This window comes from Leptonotus elevatus, chromosome 1 (genome assembly GCF_054856555.1).
Source record: "Leptonotus elevatus isolate MCC_2025b chromosome 1, RoL_Lele_1.0, whole genome shotgun sequence".
Taxonomy (NCBI): Eukaryota; Metazoa; Chordata; class Actinopteri; order Syngnathiformes; family Syngnathidae; genus Leptonotus; species Leptonotus elevatus.
Genome location: NC_141239.1, coordinates 43,675,836 through 43,694,630, shown reverse-complemented (window position 1 = coordinate 43,694,630; position 18,795 = coordinate 43,675,836). Strand labels below are relative to the sequence as shown.

The window sequence follows — 18,795 nt, the reverse complement described above, 5'->3', positions numbered from 1 at the left end:
CTACTCACTTTGGCTCCCTCCTTTCCAGCCGATCCAGGTAAGCCTTGCTCACCGGGTGGTCCTGGTGAACCCGGATGGCCCCTGTCGCCATTTGGCCCCGTTTCACCGGTCTTGCCCTGAAGGGGACATTCCGACAATTTTATCACTGGTTGGATAGGCTGACAGATAACGTCGGGTAAAATCCTCTGACCTGTGGTCCGACAACACCCGGGGGACCAGGGGGGCCATTTTTTCCTTGGAAGCCCTTATAAGAAAGAACATTTAGTGTTATGACTTTTGCTTCACCTGCTGTTTATTAGTGACTATATACGACTCTCAGCTCTTTGGCAATTTATTGTTAGGGTCTGAGGGCAACATTTTAAAGCAATAATAAAATGTAGGTGTAATAGAACAGTAGATGACTTACTGGCTCCCCTCTTTGGCCAGGATGACCCGGAACTCCATCTTTTCCAGGTGGACCCTAAACACATAGTATCTTTTGTTATCATAAAAATAGAAAATAAAAACCTGGAACAAAATTGACTCTAAAAAGTTAAGTTTAAAAGAACAATAACATAAAAACTGAAAAGTCTACTCACATTTGGTCCTTTTGATCCTGTTTCACCGTGCATTCCCTGTGGGCCTTGGGGACCCTAAAAAAAGCGTAAATTTAAAAAAGGTGTTTCCAGCCAATGATTGTGTTTTCTGCAGCCTGTGCAATTCTAATTTGTCACATGGGTCTACTATCCAATGTGCCAAGCCACTGGCCATGAGTCAAGATGTTACCTGTTCTCCAGGGGATCCTTGAGAGCCATCTTGTCCGGACGAACCCTAACGCCAAAAAACAAACAAACATGAACTTCTCTTCTGAACTTCCTCTAGCTATCTCTATTGTTTTGCTCACTTAAGGTTTATGTTTACAGTATGCAAATGTGATGTTGTAATTTTTTAAGATTAAGGTATGTGTGTCTTTATCTTGTTTTTCTGAAGCCCCATCACCTTTTCTCCAGGCTTCCCAGTGGGTCCTCTTGCTCCTCTTCCTCCTCGGGCCCCCTTTCGGCAAAAACAAAAGGCGAATAAGCATGTGAATAATTTATCTCTCAGTGGCAAAACGCAGAATATGGAAGTAAACGCTAGAGTGGCCGCACTACTATCACAATCTAATCATGGTCATTTTGTTTTAGATTATTTATCATAATGCGTAAAAACAGAGCTGTACTCACATTAGGACCTCTCTGGCCTCCAGATCCAGACTGGCCAGCTGGACCCTGGATTGAAAAGTTAATAATCGATTTTTACTGGGTCTACATATTTGTATTTAAAGCGGTGGGATGTGGATTTAAATTAATGCAAGTCTCCTCACCCTGCGTCCCTTCTCTCCTGGAGATCCTGCCGCACCAAGGAAGCCAATGGATCCCTGGGGAGACCAAGTGAGGTTAATCATCCTTGCGGAAAGACTCCAGTGTCTCTTCAGTGTATAATTAACTATTATATCAAATTACAGCTAATCAAATCCAAAACAACACAAAGTTAAATACCCTCATTCATCAGCATGTGATGAATGGGTGGTTCTGAAGACCTATTAATAGATTGGCCAATTTTAATAAGTCGTCTATCATCATTTTGTGTTTAACCGAACAAGGACGGAAATAACATTGAGCCGCATCAATAATCGATTACCTTTGACCCTTGACGTCCTGGGTATCCAGGCAGTCCTGGTACTCCAAGGTGACCCTACAAAAAACAAACAAACAAGGGGATATAGATTTAAAAAAATAAAGTCAGATGAGATATGTTGACTAAAATGAGCACAACCTAATCGCAGTAAGATTTGTCTGTCTTTTGTGGAAATAGCCTTCTATTGTATTGTTGCAGGAAAGCTGAGCTTTTGGATATTACACATAATTAGATAATAATTAAATAATCCTGACAGGTTTTGTGATGTTTTTTCCCGTCCTTGACATTCGGCCACCCAAATGCAGTTGAAAAAAGGCTTTCTCAAGCATTGGTTCCAAACAGCTGGACTGCAGATGGTAGTGTTCCGTGAGTGTACAAGAACTAAACAATTTATCTTGGCTCCTTCTGGTGTGTGCGACTTGGCCAACGGGGGTGCAGTGTAATACGGTCATGCAGACATGAATGAAGAAGAGTTTCACAACTACTGTAAGTTATTCATTGAGCTGCAGTAATATTAGGCGTAATTCTAAGAGGATAACAAACATGTTATATTTTCTGTCTACATACACTGTTTGTTTAAATACCCATTGCTTAAAGTATAAATCTGCCACATAGATGCTATTCGTTAGCCCGCCTTTAGCATTTTGCATTGTTTGTTAGCAACAGCTTGAAGCCTCTTGTGTGAATATTTGTTCACTATTTGTCAACCGGCTGCTTGTTGTAAAGTGAGTTCATGACATATATTCTCTGCTAAAAAAAACTGAAATTGAGTCTGTCTGGGCGGCCTAGTACCAAATATATACCTGTACTATACCTTCTCTCCAGCAGTCCCAAGCGGTCCTAAATCCCCCATGGCTCCCTGTTGGCCCTTCAGCCCTTCCGTTCCGTCCTCTCCACGAGGACCCAGAGCCCCACTGTCGCCCTAAAGGGTAAAAAAAAGTAAAAGTTTGTTTTGCAGACTTGTATAAACTAAGTGGAGATGTTATAAGGATGCACTCACTCTGTCTCCCTTGAGGCCCATGTCGCCTTTGAAGCCAGGGAAGCCATCCTCTCCCTAACGAGGAGACAAGAGAGATCTTGAATGATAAATGCATCACTGCATTGTGATAGTAAATCCATAGGATAACGGCTGACTGATTTCAAGCAACCAGACACCTATAACCCAAGTGTAACCCACCTTTTCTCCTTTGCCACCCTTTAGACCTCTGACGCCATCTGCTCCCTTAAAAAAAGGGTTTAAAAAGAATCTTATTAAATGTCACTAACTTCCACAAGCAATGTTAATGTTAATCATTGAAAGCATTGTATTGTTTTCTCTCTGTAGGTGAATTCACTGGCACATCAGCGGCACAATCTAATGAGATCTGATGTGATTACGTTGTATTTTTTTACTGCGGTGCTTAACTGATTATTTTTTAAAGCCTATTTATTAACTGCATTAGAGATTAGAGCAAGAGGATCAACAGAAACAAATGCTATAAATATTTCTCAAATAGTTCAATAAAATATGCTGTAGTTTGTTTATTTTACTTTTACTTATTTCTAATTATTGGTTATGGTAAATTTGATAAATTTGTCCATGTCGAATCACTAATAAGTCGAGATGTCGCCTGCATCGAATCTGATTAGATTTTTTGATTAGCCATTTGTTGACTACATGGTATTTGCCTTCAATTATCACTTGTCACTCAAAGACAAGAGTGATTATATGTGAAGAATGACTTTTAGTGAGGGTGGTTATTAAATATCACAATCATTATTGCATCCATTGTCTCACCTTGACGCCGCGGGTCCCTGGGTACCCAATTGGCCCCTGGGCACCTGGAACTCCCTGCATATGACATGTCATAATATTTATAGCAAGAGGAAGGAACAGTGAGAGGCATTTTAATGAGGGCATCATTGCATTCAGCGGCAGTTTATGACATTTCCGAGTTGTAAATAAAGTGAGTTTGTTATTCCTGGCAGAGTGTAGCGTGAACAAGCCTGTAATGTGCAGTTACCCACTTGGGAGCCTTTCTCTCCTTGGGGTCCCTCTCTTCCTGGGTGACCCTGCAGCAAGAAAACAGATATCAGCTCAAGTTAGCTCCATTGTAAATGTGCCGTCATTGCACTGCGCTTAATGGAATTCCCCCGACTGCAACAAGGCAATTGAAAAGAGGAAAAGTCGGTGTTAGTGAGAGTGAAGCCCCCATTAGAATGCAATTGCTTGAAACAAAGCTTTGCAGGGTAATTAAAAGGAGCATCGAGTGAGAGGCATTCAAATGTGTCCCACTGCAATTTAGATCAGGAAATAGGAGACCCCCCCCCCCCCCCCCCTCAAATACAGTGGGATCATTGAGGTCTCTTGTAACTTGTTCATATCTAGAAACAATTTTCACCATAGCGAATATAGGAAATGGAAGTCGTCTGTTCCACATTTACTGTACCATACATGCTAGTATCATTTTTATAGTGCCCGGGGGGACTAAAAGTGTGATGCGAACCCTCGACTTTCTGCTTGCAGGGTGAGCATGCTAACTACTAGACTATTCATTTAGTTAGGTTCAACAGTGCAGAAATTTTACTTGTAGCGTGTTAGCAACAAATGGAATTTAAGACGGCCAATTGTTATTGCACTTTGGCATTGCAAATGTGATGGATAATTGATTGCTGTAAATTCATTTGGACAGAATGTCTACAGATAAAGGCTACTTTTATCACGATCCTGCGAACATGGAGGTTTCAGAGAAAGTGGGCGTGTGCTTAGTCTGCAGAGGCGGCGCAGGGTGGGTCGGCACCTAATGACGTCATAGAGTGAGCACCTGCTCGTTTTCTCAGGTTGGGAGGGGCTGGTGCTCGGAGAGCAGAATGAGGTAGAATTTCTCATTGAGGGGCAAATGTAGGAAAACACCACTTTGGGATTGTTTTGGTAAGGAATTAGCATTTTATATATATATATATATATATATATATATATATATATATATATATATATATATATACTCTTGCTATTATGCCTTTCTCCGTCAGCCATGCACTATGCACGTCTCAGTTGTGGTGGATAACCGCTAATGAAGATGAGGCCTCGCAAGTTCTTCTGGTGGGTAAGGGGGCAACTCAATCCATGGCCCAAATCATTCTTCACCATTTTACACACGCCCCCCTAAGAAATTAGGAAAAATGAGTAAAGTCTATTGAATATTTTTTCTACATGTGCCCTGCGATTGACTGGCGACCAATCCAGGGTGCACCTCGCCTCTTGCCCGAAGCCAGCTGGGATAGGCTACTGCTCACCCGTTGGGGCAGCATGGCTCAGTGGTAGAGTGGACGTTTCCCAACCGTGAGGTTGTGGGTTTGATCCTCAGCCCTTGTGACCATATCCTTGAGCAAGACACTGAACCCCGGTTTGCTCCCAGTGGACATGGCAGCAGCAAGTGTATGAATGTGTGTGTGTGAAAGGTGAATGTGAAGCATTGTAAAGTGCTTGGGGCACCATATGGTGTAGATGAAAGCGCCATATAAAAAGCAGTCCATTTACCGTGACCCTGATAAGGACACGTCTTGAAAAGTGTTTGCTCTTTTCCAGCTATCCATATACTGTATAGACGAAACATATGCCTACTTTACACATTTTCCTCAGTTCCCTTTAATTGTATATTGAACAGTGTCGTTATCCGCAATTGCACAATAGTTACATGCATGGTCAGTATGTATGGACGCAGTGTATCTGTGTGTGTACTTACAAGTGGTCCATCAATGCCCGATAGTCCTTGCATGCCCTGGTTCCCCTGGGCACCCTGTATTGGACAGAATAGCATAGTTGACATCACATGTGCAACAAATCAATCAAGCACATAAATATTAACAATGACTTGGTCCCATTCTTTTGCTTTTATCAGTCCAGCCTCTTGACGGTCAAAGGCCGAGGCCGTCCTTTATGTCCATGCGCCTGTGTATTTTTCTTTGCTATTGATTTCCTGTCTGTATCAATCCTGTCATGATGGGACCCAGCGCTAGTTGAGTTGTACTGTCCCCTCCCGTGGGCCAGTGCAGTGACAACACACAAGGTCACATGGGTTCAATTCTGGCAATGAGCGAGAGAAATGCTACCCACCTTCTCTCCCGGAAACCCGATAGGACCCTGGGGGCCGGGCAATCCCTGTGCCAGAGCAAAGCATCCGTCAGGTTAAATGTCACAAGATGCAGTGATGAGCTGAGATATTCGTGTGTATGTGAGTCCGGAATAGTAAGCAGGTGGCCTCATACTAGACAAAGTTGGATGCTTTATTGAAATTAATAATTTTACTTGAACTGGTTTTCTAATCATTATAAATGTATTTTTAGCATTACAAATGTATTACTAGAAAATTACAATATATTGTATAATGAATTCATTCAATTTGTATACAGGTATTCATTCATATTACCTCCACTTTGATAAGTACGGAAGAGGAATAGAACCAGTGAGCCAGACTCACTTTATTCTCAGAATTCTCACTTTAATTCTGACTTTTAAGTGAGAATTGTCACAATTCTTACTTTAAAGTGAAAATTCTCACTTTAAAGTCAGAATTCTGACTTTATTCTCAGAATTCTGACTTTAATCACAGAATTCTCATTTTAATCACAGAATTCTGACTTTAAAGTGAGAATTCTCACTTTAAAGTCCTAATTCTGCCTTAAAGTGAGAATTCTGAGAATAAAGTCAGAATCCTCACTTTAAAGTGAGAATTCTGAGAATAAAGTCAGAATTCTCACTATAAAGTCAGAATTCTGTGATTAAAATGAGAATTCTGTGATTAAAGTCAGAATTCTGAGAATAAAGTCAGAATTCTGACTTTAAAGTGAGAATTTTCACTTTAAAGTGAGAATTGTGACAATTCTCACTTAAAAGTCAGAATTCATGCTTTAAAGTGAGAATTCTGAGAATAAAGTGAGTCTGGCTAACTGGTTCTATTCTTATTTCTTCTCTTCACTGGCCCTAATCCTCTTCCGTAGATAAGAGATCCTTGTATTATAACTGTGAAGGAATGTAGGCAATATTTTGAATTAAGAAAGTTTATCCAAATAATTTCAGTTAAAAATATTTTGTAGAATTGAAATGTTATTTTCTCGAAGTATTACAGGTTTGAATTTTGGTAGTGTGCAGTACCTGTGGTCCAGGATTTCCTTGTTGTCCTGGAGGTCCTACTTCTCCATGCGGACCCTGCAAAAAAGCATCATCATTTCTGAGTGATATTCAGAAAATCAGCATCATCACTAGCTGTCAGTGGATTCGACCCACATTTGGTGCACCACTCAAAAAATAATACAGTAATATATATATATATATATATATATATATATATAATGAAACTGGGAGTTCATGTTAGTGGCCACACATATTTCACATGCCAGAAAACAGTCATTGGTGTTATGTTATTAACAGACTGACCTGGTTTCCCTTTGACCCCTGTGCACCGTCTGCTCCTTGAATTCCCTAAAAATGGGGATAATAATTGATATAATATAAAAAATGTGTACACTGCTTTCTAAATTGAAGTAATGTCGACTTACAGGTTGGCCAGGTGATCCCGGCGGCCCTCTTGGCCCAGCAAGACCACGAGAACCCTGGGGCGAATCATCAATTTATTTGCATATATTATGACATGATGCGAGGAATACTGCACTGAAAACATGAAGGGACTTCAAATGTAAACAGAGTTAACATCAACATTTGTGTAATCTTGTATTTGCACGTGTATATTTGTGTGCCTTTTTTTTTTGCCAACCCCCTCCACCCCGCTACATACTCTTTGTAGGCTGGCCAAGCCACCTGTTCCAAAGCCACATCTGTGATCTCCTGGGATATGATTGATATGGAAATATAATCATTGCGGCCATGATTTTTATCTCTTCACTCTGCCTCTATCACGTTCCCAGCAAACCCAATTTCTGCCTGGCATTTGTCTCCGGCTGTCACAGTTGTTGGTTTTTTTTTTGTCCTTTTCTTTCTGGCTGTTGAAAATAGCCTCTGTAGTTTAACACAGCTCTGCGAGCATGTCTTATGGCACTTTATTTCCTCGCCACGCAGGGTGATGCATTTGGAGGGACAGCCGCCCGCTGAGCATAAAGCTCCTACTGGGAGGAAGATGGAGTGCAATCAGCCCGTGTTTTTGCTGCAGAGATGCACAAAAGAAATGACACGCTCACCATTGTCGCTGCTAACATCTCAGGCTGCCTGTTTCTCTAAGAGGCAGCTATGATAATCTGCCTTTATAACCAAAGGTGTGTGGTCTTTTCCAATGCAAATTTGTTCACTTGATGCAAAGCTAACATGCAAAGTCTACGTCTGAGTTGTGAAGCGAAAAAATGTGGCTAGCAATCCATCCATTCGTACATCCTCCATAATATAATACATGTTCATGATCATTACAATATACAGGTGACCTCTGCATATTTCAAGTTTAGCATTTGTGGATTCACCTATTCGTGGATTTTTGGAGGTAACCTACGCATCATAATATTTACTGAACACCTTGCTTATCCAAATTTTTTAACATTTGTGGTTTTCCAAGTCACTTTATCTTCAAATTGAATTCTCAAAAATACACCACAATCAGCAAAACAATGATCCCTCCATTTCCTCCCAAAGAGAAAAAATAAATACAATAAAAAATACATGACATAATATAAAATAAAAAGCAGATAAAAAAAGAAAAACATAATAAAAATAGTAGGGCCAAGTATCGATATTGGGCTGATACCCAGCCTTATTTCAAGGTATCGGTACTTGCGACGGCGGCCGATACCAGTATCGGCCACCCTCTTGTGGCAGTTTTACAGTCAGGAACTAGAAATTAGAATAGAAAAATATCATTCATTTCATGTAATTTTAATTATGATAATAATAATAATAATAATAATAATAATATGAAGAAGAAGAAGACTATAAAAATATATATAAATACAATAATGCATCCCCAAAAAATTGGGGGGGGGGGGGGTCACTTTATGGCAATTACAATGAGTGTATGTCATTTGAAAAAAAAAAGCTATTTAAGGTTGGGCCCAGTTCCTATCCCATGCAAATAGCAGGGAAAATTCACTTAACATAAACTATCTAGCAAATCATCATTACACACATAAATGTGGCCAATATTACAACACAACAACCCTATTTTGCATAACGTACAATTTTCTATTTAATGTCATCCAATTTGAATGAAAGGGTCAGAAGCTGCATTTCACAGTACAAAACTTTGATTTAGATTTTGTTTGTTTTTGAGCTGATCAAACAAATATGTTCCAAAAAGCCAAACATAGCAATACATTATAATAAACAATCAGAAAATAATCATGGCAACAAAACAAAAAAAACATCATTATGTACACCAGTGGCAATAAAGCAAGCTCAGCATGTGCTACTCAAAAAAAGGAGTGGAAAGAAGAGAACTTATTGAATCTCACACCCATCTCCCATCAATATACATGGAATTATGCAACTTCCACTTCCCTAATATTTAAATTACAGCCATACAATAACAGGTTAAGAAAACTCGAACATTACATATATAGATGCTATCTAAATAATAACAAAAGTAATACAAATATAGCCTATTATATACTAATATATATATATATATATATATATATATGCTTTTTATGATACTTATTAGGAATTTATTGGGAATGTGTGGGAGTCAACTCGAAATTTCAGGTCAAGTTATAAGTATTTGATTTGATTTCTGTTCTTATTAAGTTGCATGTCTGTTGTTCATTAAGACAACTTGATTAATGTACCAAATTACCAATCAGCTTATGTCATTTGACATGCTTATATTTGTATCAAATAATATTCAAACATAATAACGTCCTGTTTAAGTACGTAGTAGTAGTATTAATTAAGAAGAGTGTGTGTAGAAAGGCAGGTATGTGTGTTTGTGTTTTACTCACAGGTTCACCAGGTTGCCCTCTTGGGCCAACAGGTCCATCTGGTCCCTAGCAAATACAAAGAAGGCAACAGATTTTCAGCATGGATGCCATCCTAATCACAAACATTGAGGTGTATATCTCATTTTTATGATCCCGCATCTCGACATTTATAACTGAGAAACAAAATTCATTTTGCCAGCGTCTGGATCAATGATACAGAAATCCCAGTGTCATATTGTTTTGTATCGCATATACTTGTACATCTTTCTTTGTGCTGGATTTAGGAGTAACTTTAATTCAAAGCAGCCTGCTTGGGTGTGTGTTGCTGTAGCATTATACGGTGCGTCGTATTGATCGATTTATCACGGTAATACATCTCTTTTGATCTTGACAAAAATAGAACAAACAAAAGCTACATGGTGCATTTTGTTGATTTTGGAGAAATTGTCTTGACGCTCTCACCCTTTCTCCCGGCTCTCCGGCAGGCCCATGAGGACCGGGCTTTCCTCTGTCCCCCTATGAAGATACAAAAGCAGCAGTACATTTAAAAACACTTCTCTCCGTGGGAGCGAAGCTTTGAACAGATGCTACGCTGTGTACACAGCAGATTTCACAACATTTTACATGTGCAAATACATATTTGTGTGCAAAGGAATAAAAACTCACTTTGTGCCCCTGGTTTCCCGGGAGTCCTGGCAGGCCGTCAAAACCTCGATCACCCTGCGAGGTCATAGAGCAAGGTTGTCAAACTTGTTTTGATTTTGGGTCACATCGTAGTTAGGGTTGCCCTCAAGGGGCAGTACGCCAAATATCACTGTTGGGCACGCCCCATATTTTCACATGCAGCACAGTAAGAGAACAAAATTCAAAACAAACAGCTTTTATTTTGTGTTAACAAGTACAGATTTAATGACATTTAGAAAGAAACATCAGCATCTTGAATTTGGATTTTTTTAGGAGACATTTGATATATGCTAGACACAAGCTGAACTGCACTGCATTTATTGTTGCAAAATAGGTTGTGGTAGTTGTTAGACCTTTACCTCATATGTTTTGTGTGTAATCCCTAATAAAATCAAAATCCTGATAATTGCCACTATATGTTATGGGGTTGGTCAGACAGCTGTGTTCAACAAATTCTTGGGTGCGTAATCTAAAACTGATTTCAGTTTTTCTCTATCACGTCAAGTTTTTTTGAGCTGTAGGTCCCTGTTTTCTTTATAAACAAATAAATAAGTGTGCATGTACTGTATGTAAATAAAACACGAAGATGGAATAGTTGCAATTAGAAGCTTTGAAAACAAAACAAAAACAGCATTACATGAAAAAGAACTTACAATGTTAAGAGAAAAGCCAACACTCATCCTCTTAATTGCTACTATGTTAGCTTTCTGTTAGCAGATATTGAATTTGAGAGACAGAGAGAGAGAGAGAGAGAGAGAGAGAGAGAGAGAGAGAGAGAGAGAGAGAGAGAGAGAGAGAGAGAGAGAGAGAGAGATATTAGAGATGCACCGAAATGGTTGGTCGAAACTGAAAACCGAAACGCTGAAAAAAAATTATGCCAATTTTTACTTTCATTGCATTTATTATAATTAATTAAAATTATAATGATATCATAAAATGTTTATTTAGCACTGGCTTTCTAACCAAGCACAATATAAATAAGAATGTGCCCACACTGCAGACATGTTGGCTAATGTTACATTAGACACCAAACGAGGGCTGAGCATTTTCTGGCGGTGCGATTGCTCCTTGTAGTCCGCACAGGCGGGCACGGATGCGTGCGGCGGGACGAGGTGCGGTGCACTTAAAATCGGCACATTCACGTATTCACCAACGTTTAAAAATAAATAAATGCAATTGTTCGCACCAGCTAATCGGCTTTGGGAACGGACTGCAAAGTCACACATAACGTCCTGTACAGGTCTGTCGCCACCCGGAGATAGTGGTAAGTGTTTCCGTGTTTAAAACTGTTAATAGCAATCTTGCTAGCATTAGCTAAAGTATTTAGCACGGCCACCAGGATGCCGGTGAAAAAGTGGAAGCGTTCAAGGGGCTCTTATGAGAAAAAAAAAAAGGGGAAGGCGCTGCGGGAGAAATAGTGGCTCACCTGTACTGCAGTACACGGCAGTTCTGTCTTTTTTTCCGACCCTCTTAAATGGTGTACACCAAGTGATGCCCCTCTCCACCGTGTGCGCAATGACTTGGAGAGCTGCTGCGACCGACAGGTGAAAAGCCAGCGAGAAAAAAAGGCGGACACTCAACCCCATGTTCGCTGTTTAATTCAAGCAGACGCTTGCTTGCAGCGGTTTTTTGCTTGCGTCTCCTCAACATCCTATTTCGGCCACATTCTTTCGGCTTTAATTTCATTTCGGCCTAATGCCGAAAATGGCAAAAAAATTCGGTGGCCAAATATTCGGTGCATCACTAATACATATATATATAAGTTTGGAATCAGCATGCCAATTTTAGTTTTAAACAGCAGAGAAATCTAACAACAGATTTTTTTTTTCTGTTTTCAAAATTGCTTTCAAGTGTAATTGGTCCAAACATTCGCAGGCCACATAAAATGTCATTGATGATCAAATGTGGTCCATGGGCCTTTAGTCTGAGACCTGTTTCATAGAATAATATGTATTAAAACAAGTGGCACAAAATAACAGTATTGAAAAAGAATTAGGACAAATCATATTACGGTATTTTGTTTAGTTGGTAAGTAGGAGTTGGACTTAGTCGGACCCCTCAGCAAGTTGAAAGTGGAAAAAAAAACATTCAAAGTTTTAAAACAATAATGGAAACCATGAACACATGAGGGTCGGTTCCAAGATTAGAACTCAGAACGGCATTGCAGAATATGCTAATCATTGTCTCACTGTGCTGCCGAGAAAACATTTTCATCATGTTTTCGGAAGTGACCTTTTCTGTCCCCAGTGCACACTGAAGGCATGTTTGAGCAAGTTTGGCATGGTAGCTCTGACCTATTCTAACAACATACATTTGTGACATGAAATTGTCCTCTTGGCTGCTCTGCTTCCAGTACGCGCGGATGTTTAGAGTTTTTTTTTTTTTATCCAGTCTGATTTTATTCTCTGTCTGCTGTGTTATGTGTCCTTCAGAATATGTAGAACAGTACAGACTAACTCGAGCTGCATGGGACCATTTAACCCTTCAAATTTCAAATTCACCTCACAGGGCGTCCTACCGGGCCCGCTAAATGTCATCATTTTTCCAATTGGTTGACATGATAGTGGTAGTAATAAGGGAAGTCCACACAGATGGCCCAGCTGTTACCTAAAAACTGCAGTCTTTACCATACAATTCCATTATTTAGAATAAAACCTGTTTCCTCTGTGATCAACAGAGTCCAGAAACAAATTTCTGCCATGAATGTTCCTTGCAGTCCAATTAAACAAGCATCTCACCACTGCAATGCAGCACTGTGGTGCCATACCTTCACACCAGTTTCACCTGGAGCTCCACGCCCTCCATCGGTTCCAGCATGTCCCTAAACGAAACATGAGCCAGTAAAAATAAATAAGAGATTGCTTATTTATTTATTTATTTATTTATTTATCATGTGATGCCATATATATTTCCATCCCGTAGCTCACCCTTTTTCCTGGTTTCCCGTTACCTCCTTGAAGTCCTGCCAGTCCTTGAGGTCCCTGTATGGACACGATAAATGGAAACGTGAATGTGTGAAAAGGTGGGGAGCGAGCTAGATGAAAGGAAAATCAATACAGCGACAAGGAAAGCGAGCGGCAGATGGAAGCTTGTGGTGAGATAAACATGTCTGCTCATTACCGGAGTGCCGGGGTCGCCAACGTGTCCTTTGGAGCCAGCCGTGCCTGGAACACCCTGTCAGATAGATGAGGAGCAAGTTATTGACATGTGAAGATTGAGCATTGATCCTTTAAAAAAAGCTACTGTATCAGGACAATTTGACTTACCAGTGGGCCTGGTCGCCCTGTAAGACCCCCCGGACCCGGAGGTCCCTTCATTGACAGCTGCAAGGAAGGCACAATGACATGACAAATGTCTTTGGATCATCATCAATTGCTAGAATGGCAGGATGATCCATACACAAGATTAGCTAGGAGATGTACCTGGGCCTGTTGAATAATAGCTTGCGCTTGGGCCTCCTGGGGGGACACCACTGGTCCCTTTTGGGAATCACCTCTAAACTGGAACTGAGGGCAAGAGTAAAGTCAGGAGGATTCCCCTAGAGTGGATGAAGCTCAGTCAAACAGCCCCTCCTTGTGGTCAATACTGGTGAGGGAGGATCTGTGTTGGTTGTATGTGTGGCAAGGTGGAAAGTCTTACAGGTAGCATGAGCAAGGTTCCTTGTTGACCTGGGATTCCGTCAACCCCAGGAAGACCAGGACGTCCCGCTGGGCCCTTAAAGTACATGACAAGCATACAAAGAATTAATCAAAGACACCCATCCATTCGTCCATTATCTGAACTGCTTATTGTAACCATCAATCCATCCGTCTTCCCAATTTAACATCTGGCACTACTTTGTTGTGCACTGTCAACGTTTTATTTGAACAAGAAAGAAACGTGTCATCATCTTTCAGTCCAGCCAGTTGAACTCTGCAAAGTGGGCCAGTGTAATCACTTTTGGGGGGGTGGAGGGCGGGCTGTGTCCAAATATGAGTCTAATAGGATACGCTCCACTCACCACTTCTCCAGGGTCTCCCCTCGGTCCTGGGGGGCCAATCGGTCCAACTGGACCAGGAAGTCCCTGTGAAGGATAATGAGATATTGTCACTCTAACTTTCATATCCTTCAAATACAGTGTAGTGGCTTCTAAATTATAGACCATACTCCAATTAATCACCTATTTTAATTTATAAATGCAGCAGATACACTTTGATATAAAAATGTTAAATCAACACTCCATGAATTAAAATACATTAAAAAAAATACATAGAAAAAAAAATCTGCTCTAAAAACTAATTGAAATGAACAAAAACAAAAGTCAAAACTAATTATAATAAAAAATCCCAAACTATTATAATGTAATTTCATAATATAGTGAACCTCACATATTCAGGGACCGATTAAAAATACTGCTTTAGCGCCATCTTGTGGCATGTTGATGCCAAGACCTATGTCGAAGCAAAGATTGCTACTTAAGCCATAAACTTGTCTAATAGGAAAAATATATATTTGCTGCCATCTTTTGGCATCTATGGATATTTTTTCATTTCGATTCTATTAACAATCACCTAGAAATTAATCATTATAACCCCTTATAATTTTTTGATAAATACCTAAATGGACACAGAAACTCACCTCCAGTCCAGGCGGGCCTGCTGGTCCTTCCACTAGTGCACCCTATAAACCAAAGAATCCCAATATCAACTCATTTGCATGCTTTTCCAGCTGAAGCCACTATGCTATTCATGCGATGCCTGCGGCAGCTCACCGGCTCAGCTACCCCACGCTCGCCCTTCTGTCCTTTCTCCGTCGGTAGTCTTGCCTGAGGAAGGGAATTAGACGAACACGATAATGGCTTGACACTGGCCATGGGGAAAAACTGACCACTGGCTTCATATGCCTGACTGCAGCTTTTACCTTTCCTTCCCACGTCTCTGCTCCTTCTCGCAATGCAAAGTCGTAGCCTTCGTCGTATATTTCATACTCCTCATACTCGGACTTGGTATCATTGTAGTCGTAGTGTTCGAAGACCTGTTTTCAAATGCTATTATTGACACCTATGCTAAACGTGACATTTATTTTTCATGTATGTTCAACCAACCTCTGATTCAGTAATATTTGTGCCTGCTGTTACTATAGAAACAGCAAGGCCGTCAACAAGGTTGTCATAAAGGTCGTGGCCATTCTCCACCTGTGGGCTCTTCACCGTCTCCGTCTCCTGCAGGTCAATTATGAGATGAAATGTTAGCGCAACAGGTCAATAATTGGGCAGCGGGGATGTGGTGGTCATCCCTGATGCAGGCTGGCAGGCCAATAAGAAATCTGAGGCTGAATCAGAATCACGGCTGCAAGGCAGAAATAGCAGCGGAAATTAGTTTACAGCACTAATAGGCAAGTCATTCCTTGTGTGTTACTGGGACGTGACACAATTTTAAGAGATGCTATGCTAATTAAGCAGAACATATTAGACGCATAATGTATTATACTGTACATACCAGGGATGGGCATTTGACTGCATCACTACTGTAGGAACAGTACAATGAATTCTTGACTGAATTCTTGACTAGCAAGTAATTGACACCCCCTACAAGTTTTATAATTGCCTAGAAATGCCACAAGATAGAGAAAAAGCACTACTAAAAAATAAAAATAAAAATAAAAGCTAGTGCTTTCGCCAAATAGAAGCCCCTCACTTCAAAAAAATTTCTTGACACTAATATGCCACAAGATGGCGCCAAATCAATTATTTTGAATTAAACTGGGCTTTGGCGTCATCTTGTGGCATTTTCAGAACGTGAACAAGCCTAATAGGCGAGTTTTTCAGTGACTAAGCTCCAAAGAAATCTGCAAATAGTTAGAGGAACAGTAATTATTATGCCCATCTCTTGTACATACCATGCAGATCACTCTGGTCTACACAAATTATGCTTAGTGTGTATTTGCTCAACACACAGACAGAAAGCCTACTCAAGACTGGAGACATATTTTCTGATTTGGTGTCATAAAGTTACATTAGGGGGTGATGAGGGTGCTGGCTGGTTAGTAGCGAGCAGCTGGAGAAATGTGAGATTAGCAGGGGGAGCAATGGGGTAGATGCCACGGACTTCCGGGTTTCGCACATCAGCGTCGTTTCCGGCCACTGATGGCCGCGTTCCAACACTTGCACCCGCACCCAACCGAGCGTCTCAACCCTCTGAAATGCTTCGGACAACTGAGACAGACACACGACACACTCGCGCCCGTCGACGGGAACGCGAAACCGTGCGGCACAAAGGCAGAAGCGCAAGAACTGGGACGCGGCCCACACGTCGCAAATAGGAAACAAAGCTGATGTGTGAAAACCAGGAAGTTGGAAGTCCCGCCTCCTCCGTGGCATATACCTCATTGGTTATTGTGCCCGAAACAATGCAGGCGAGCTGTTAAGTTGTCTACCTCAACATGAACTTGAGATTGGACTCTGGTGTCTGGTGAGGGGGCTTCAGTTGACGGTTCATTCGTGGGCATCTCCACAAGGGGCTCGTCCTCGTAGACTTGAGTGGGACTGACTGTTTCTTCAGTGCTTTTTATGTCCAAAAAAGACTCTTGGGACAGAGACTCGGGCAGCATCGTAGACACTCTAATGAAGCCGTCCTCCAAAGTTTCCTCCTCGGGTTCTTTCTTCCTAGATCTTTTCTTCTTTCCCTTACCTTTGCCTTTCCCCTCGCCTTTACGTTTGCCTTTGCCCTTAGAGCTCTTGTCCCTCTTCTTTTTGTTCTTTCTGCCCTTCCTGCCCTCTTTGGCTTGTTGTTCTTCCGGCCGGTCCAGTTGGGACCTCTTTTCATGAAAAGAGGGCATTGTGAGGAGTGAGAGAAAGAAACACTTGTAAAGAAAAGCACAAAGTAGCAAATAACAGTCTGGCTCTGATAGAGCAATTGAGGACCAAATAAAATTAAGTCCCCTGGTGGTATTTAGCTCATCTGTGACTCTAAGCCCTATAGAAAACGTATGGATATGTTTATCATTTATGATCTGAAAACAATATTTATAACATATCACTGACCTGTGTTCCGCACACACGCTTACAATCTCACTATACAAACAGCAATAAATTTGTAGCAGTAAGAAACAACATTGGGGATTCCGATCTAAACGGGGTCAGTGTGTGCAATGGGATGTCGGCCAATTGGGAATGTTGACATGCTTTGGCATTCTGAGCTCATCCCAGAGCTGAAATAGTTTCGGAAAAGCCAACTAGATGACTATCAGCAAATTGGACACTTTCTGGATCGTTTTCATTGACCAGATTTTGTGCACACACGTGCACAGATGCAGTGTAAGTATCCGTGAGAAGTGTGTCACTGGTTGACTTGGCTGATTTAATGCTCGTCTTGCTCAAGATCGGTTTGCTTCATCTCAGCTGTTATTCCCTTGACAAAGAATCACTTGATTTAAAAGAAATGCTTTCCTGCTGGCCAGGAAGTCATCAATCATCAAAATCATCAGTATGTGCTTCATTGTATGTTTTGTGAATTTGTCATTTTGTTGGCTTACAAACTGAAAAGTGGCCATGTGAGCCAACACTTGTAATCAAGGACACGATCTCTTGTTAAAAAAACAAACAAACCTAGAGATAGACTGATATGCTTTTTTCAGGGTCGGTACCAATTATCGGTATTCAGGGAGGCCGATAACCGATATTTGAAGCCGATATACATTTGCAGGAAAGGAAAAAAAGTGGTGTAATTTTTTTTAAATAATAATAAAAACTCCAGCACTTGACTCCTTAAATGCCTTCAAGCACATGTTTATTAAACTGCTTTTGTGATTTGTAACATGTTAAAGTTTTTTTTTTTTTGCCATCAGCTTTTGTACCAACTATAATGCCAACTCCCAAATAGCCACTAACTAACTGTTAGCTCGCGGGCTAACCATTCAGCCACACGCTAACCCCGGGATAACTCCCAAATAGCCGCTAAGAAACATCTATTAGGTTAGCCCCTAATTCGCGAGCTAACAGTTAGCTCGTGGGCTAACCATTCACCCGCACGCTAACTCCCAAATAGCTGCTAAAAAAAACACCCCTATGATAATGAATACAACTCTGTGTTAAGGCGTTATTTGACATTCCTAGTCTGCATTGTGATATTGTTTAGTTTTCAATTAGGAAATCTTCCCTGTGGGTGGCAGTACTAACCCCTTGAAGGTCCAGGTCTTGGCTGCCGCGGCGCAAAGTGGAGTCACAGTCTGGCATGTAGTTGATACAGTAAGAGGCAGCTGCCTGGGGGTCGTCGTCAATCAGCAGTTGTTGAATTTCTCCCTGCAAAGAATGCAAAAAAAACATGACAACTGTAATTGGTGCACAGTGGGATATGATGTCTGAATGGATCTCGTCAGACCGTACAAGTGTTCCGAATTAAAGTGCCCAGTTAGTGTGATTTCATTTCATCCCTTTTTGCGTTCTGATATACATCAAAGGTGGGGGAGTCACATGACTTGACTCAAGTCCAACTTTAATCACCAATTTTAGAAAATGAAAACTTGTGACATATTGGACTTACACGAAAGTCTGCAGGCTTGTGACATGCACGTGCACATGTG

At 40.9% G+C, this 18,795-nt stretch overlaps 1 protein-coding gene across 4 annotated transcripts in view; it reads right to left on the bottom strand.

Moving 5' to 3' along the window:
* col5a3a (collagen, type V, alpha 3a) overlaps positions 1-18,795 on the bottom strand; it is a 57,258-nt gene that overhangs the window by 15,107 nt on the left and 23,356 nt on the right. For all 4 annotated transcript variants that reach the window (XM_086069552.1, XM_086069469.1, XM_086069717.1 and 1 more), the window contains 35 exons: positions 18,392-18,514; positions 16,651-17,031; positions 15,320-15,436; positions 15,136-15,249; positions 14,987-15,040; positions 14,854-14,895; positions 14,237-14,299; positions 13,876-13,950; positions 13,659-13,742; positions 13,503-13,559; positions 13,357-13,410; positions 13,164-13,217; positions 13,004-13,057; positions 10,219-10,272; positions 10,015-10,068; positions 9,574-9,618; positions 7,195-7,248; positions 7,073-7,117; positions 6,791-6,844; positions 5,753-5,797; positions 5,382-5,435; positions 3,664-3,708; positions 3,434-3,487; positions 2,834-2,878; positions 2,657-2,710; positions 2,471-2,578; positions 1,660-1,713; positions 1,343-1,396; positions 1,203-1,247; positions 979-1,032; positions 766-810; positions 579-632; positions 407-460; positions 191-244; positions 9-116 (listed from right to left, as the gene is read on the bottom strand). In XM_086069552.1, the coding sequence (XP_085925678.1) occupies positions 9-116; positions 191-244; positions 407-460; positions 579-632; positions 766-810; positions 979-1,032; positions 1,203-1,247; positions 1,343-1,396; positions 1,660-1,713; positions 2,471-2,578; positions 2,657-2,710; positions 2,834-2,878; positions 3,434-3,487; positions 3,664-3,708; positions 5,382-5,435; positions 5,753-5,797; positions 6,791-6,844; positions 7,073-7,117; positions 7,195-7,248; positions 9,574-9,618; positions 10,015-10,068; positions 10,219-10,272; positions 13,004-13,057; positions 13,164-13,217; positions 13,357-13,410; positions 13,503-13,559; positions 13,659-13,742; positions 13,876-13,950; positions 14,237-14,299; positions 14,854-14,895; positions 14,987-15,040; positions 15,136-15,249; positions 15,320-15,436; positions 16,651-17,031; positions 18,392-18,514 (2,505 nt within the window). The remainder of the gene's footprint in view (positions 1-8; positions 117-190; positions 245-406; positions 461-578; positions 633-765; positions 811-978; positions 1,033-1,202; positions 1,248-1,342; positions 1,397-1,659; positions 1,714-2,470; positions 2,579-2,656; positions 2,711-2,833; positions 2,879-3,433; positions 3,488-3,663; positions 3,709-5,381; positions 5,436-5,752; positions 5,798-6,790; positions 6,845-7,072; positions 7,118-7,194; positions 7,249-9,573; positions 9,619-10,014; positions 10,069-10,218; positions 10,273-13,003; positions 13,058-13,163; positions 13,218-13,356; positions 13,411-13,502; positions 13,560-13,658; positions 13,743-13,875; positions 13,951-14,236; positions 14,300-14,853; positions 14,896-14,986; positions 15,041-15,135; positions 15,250-15,319; positions 15,437-16,650; positions 17,032-18,391; positions 18,515-18,795) is intronic.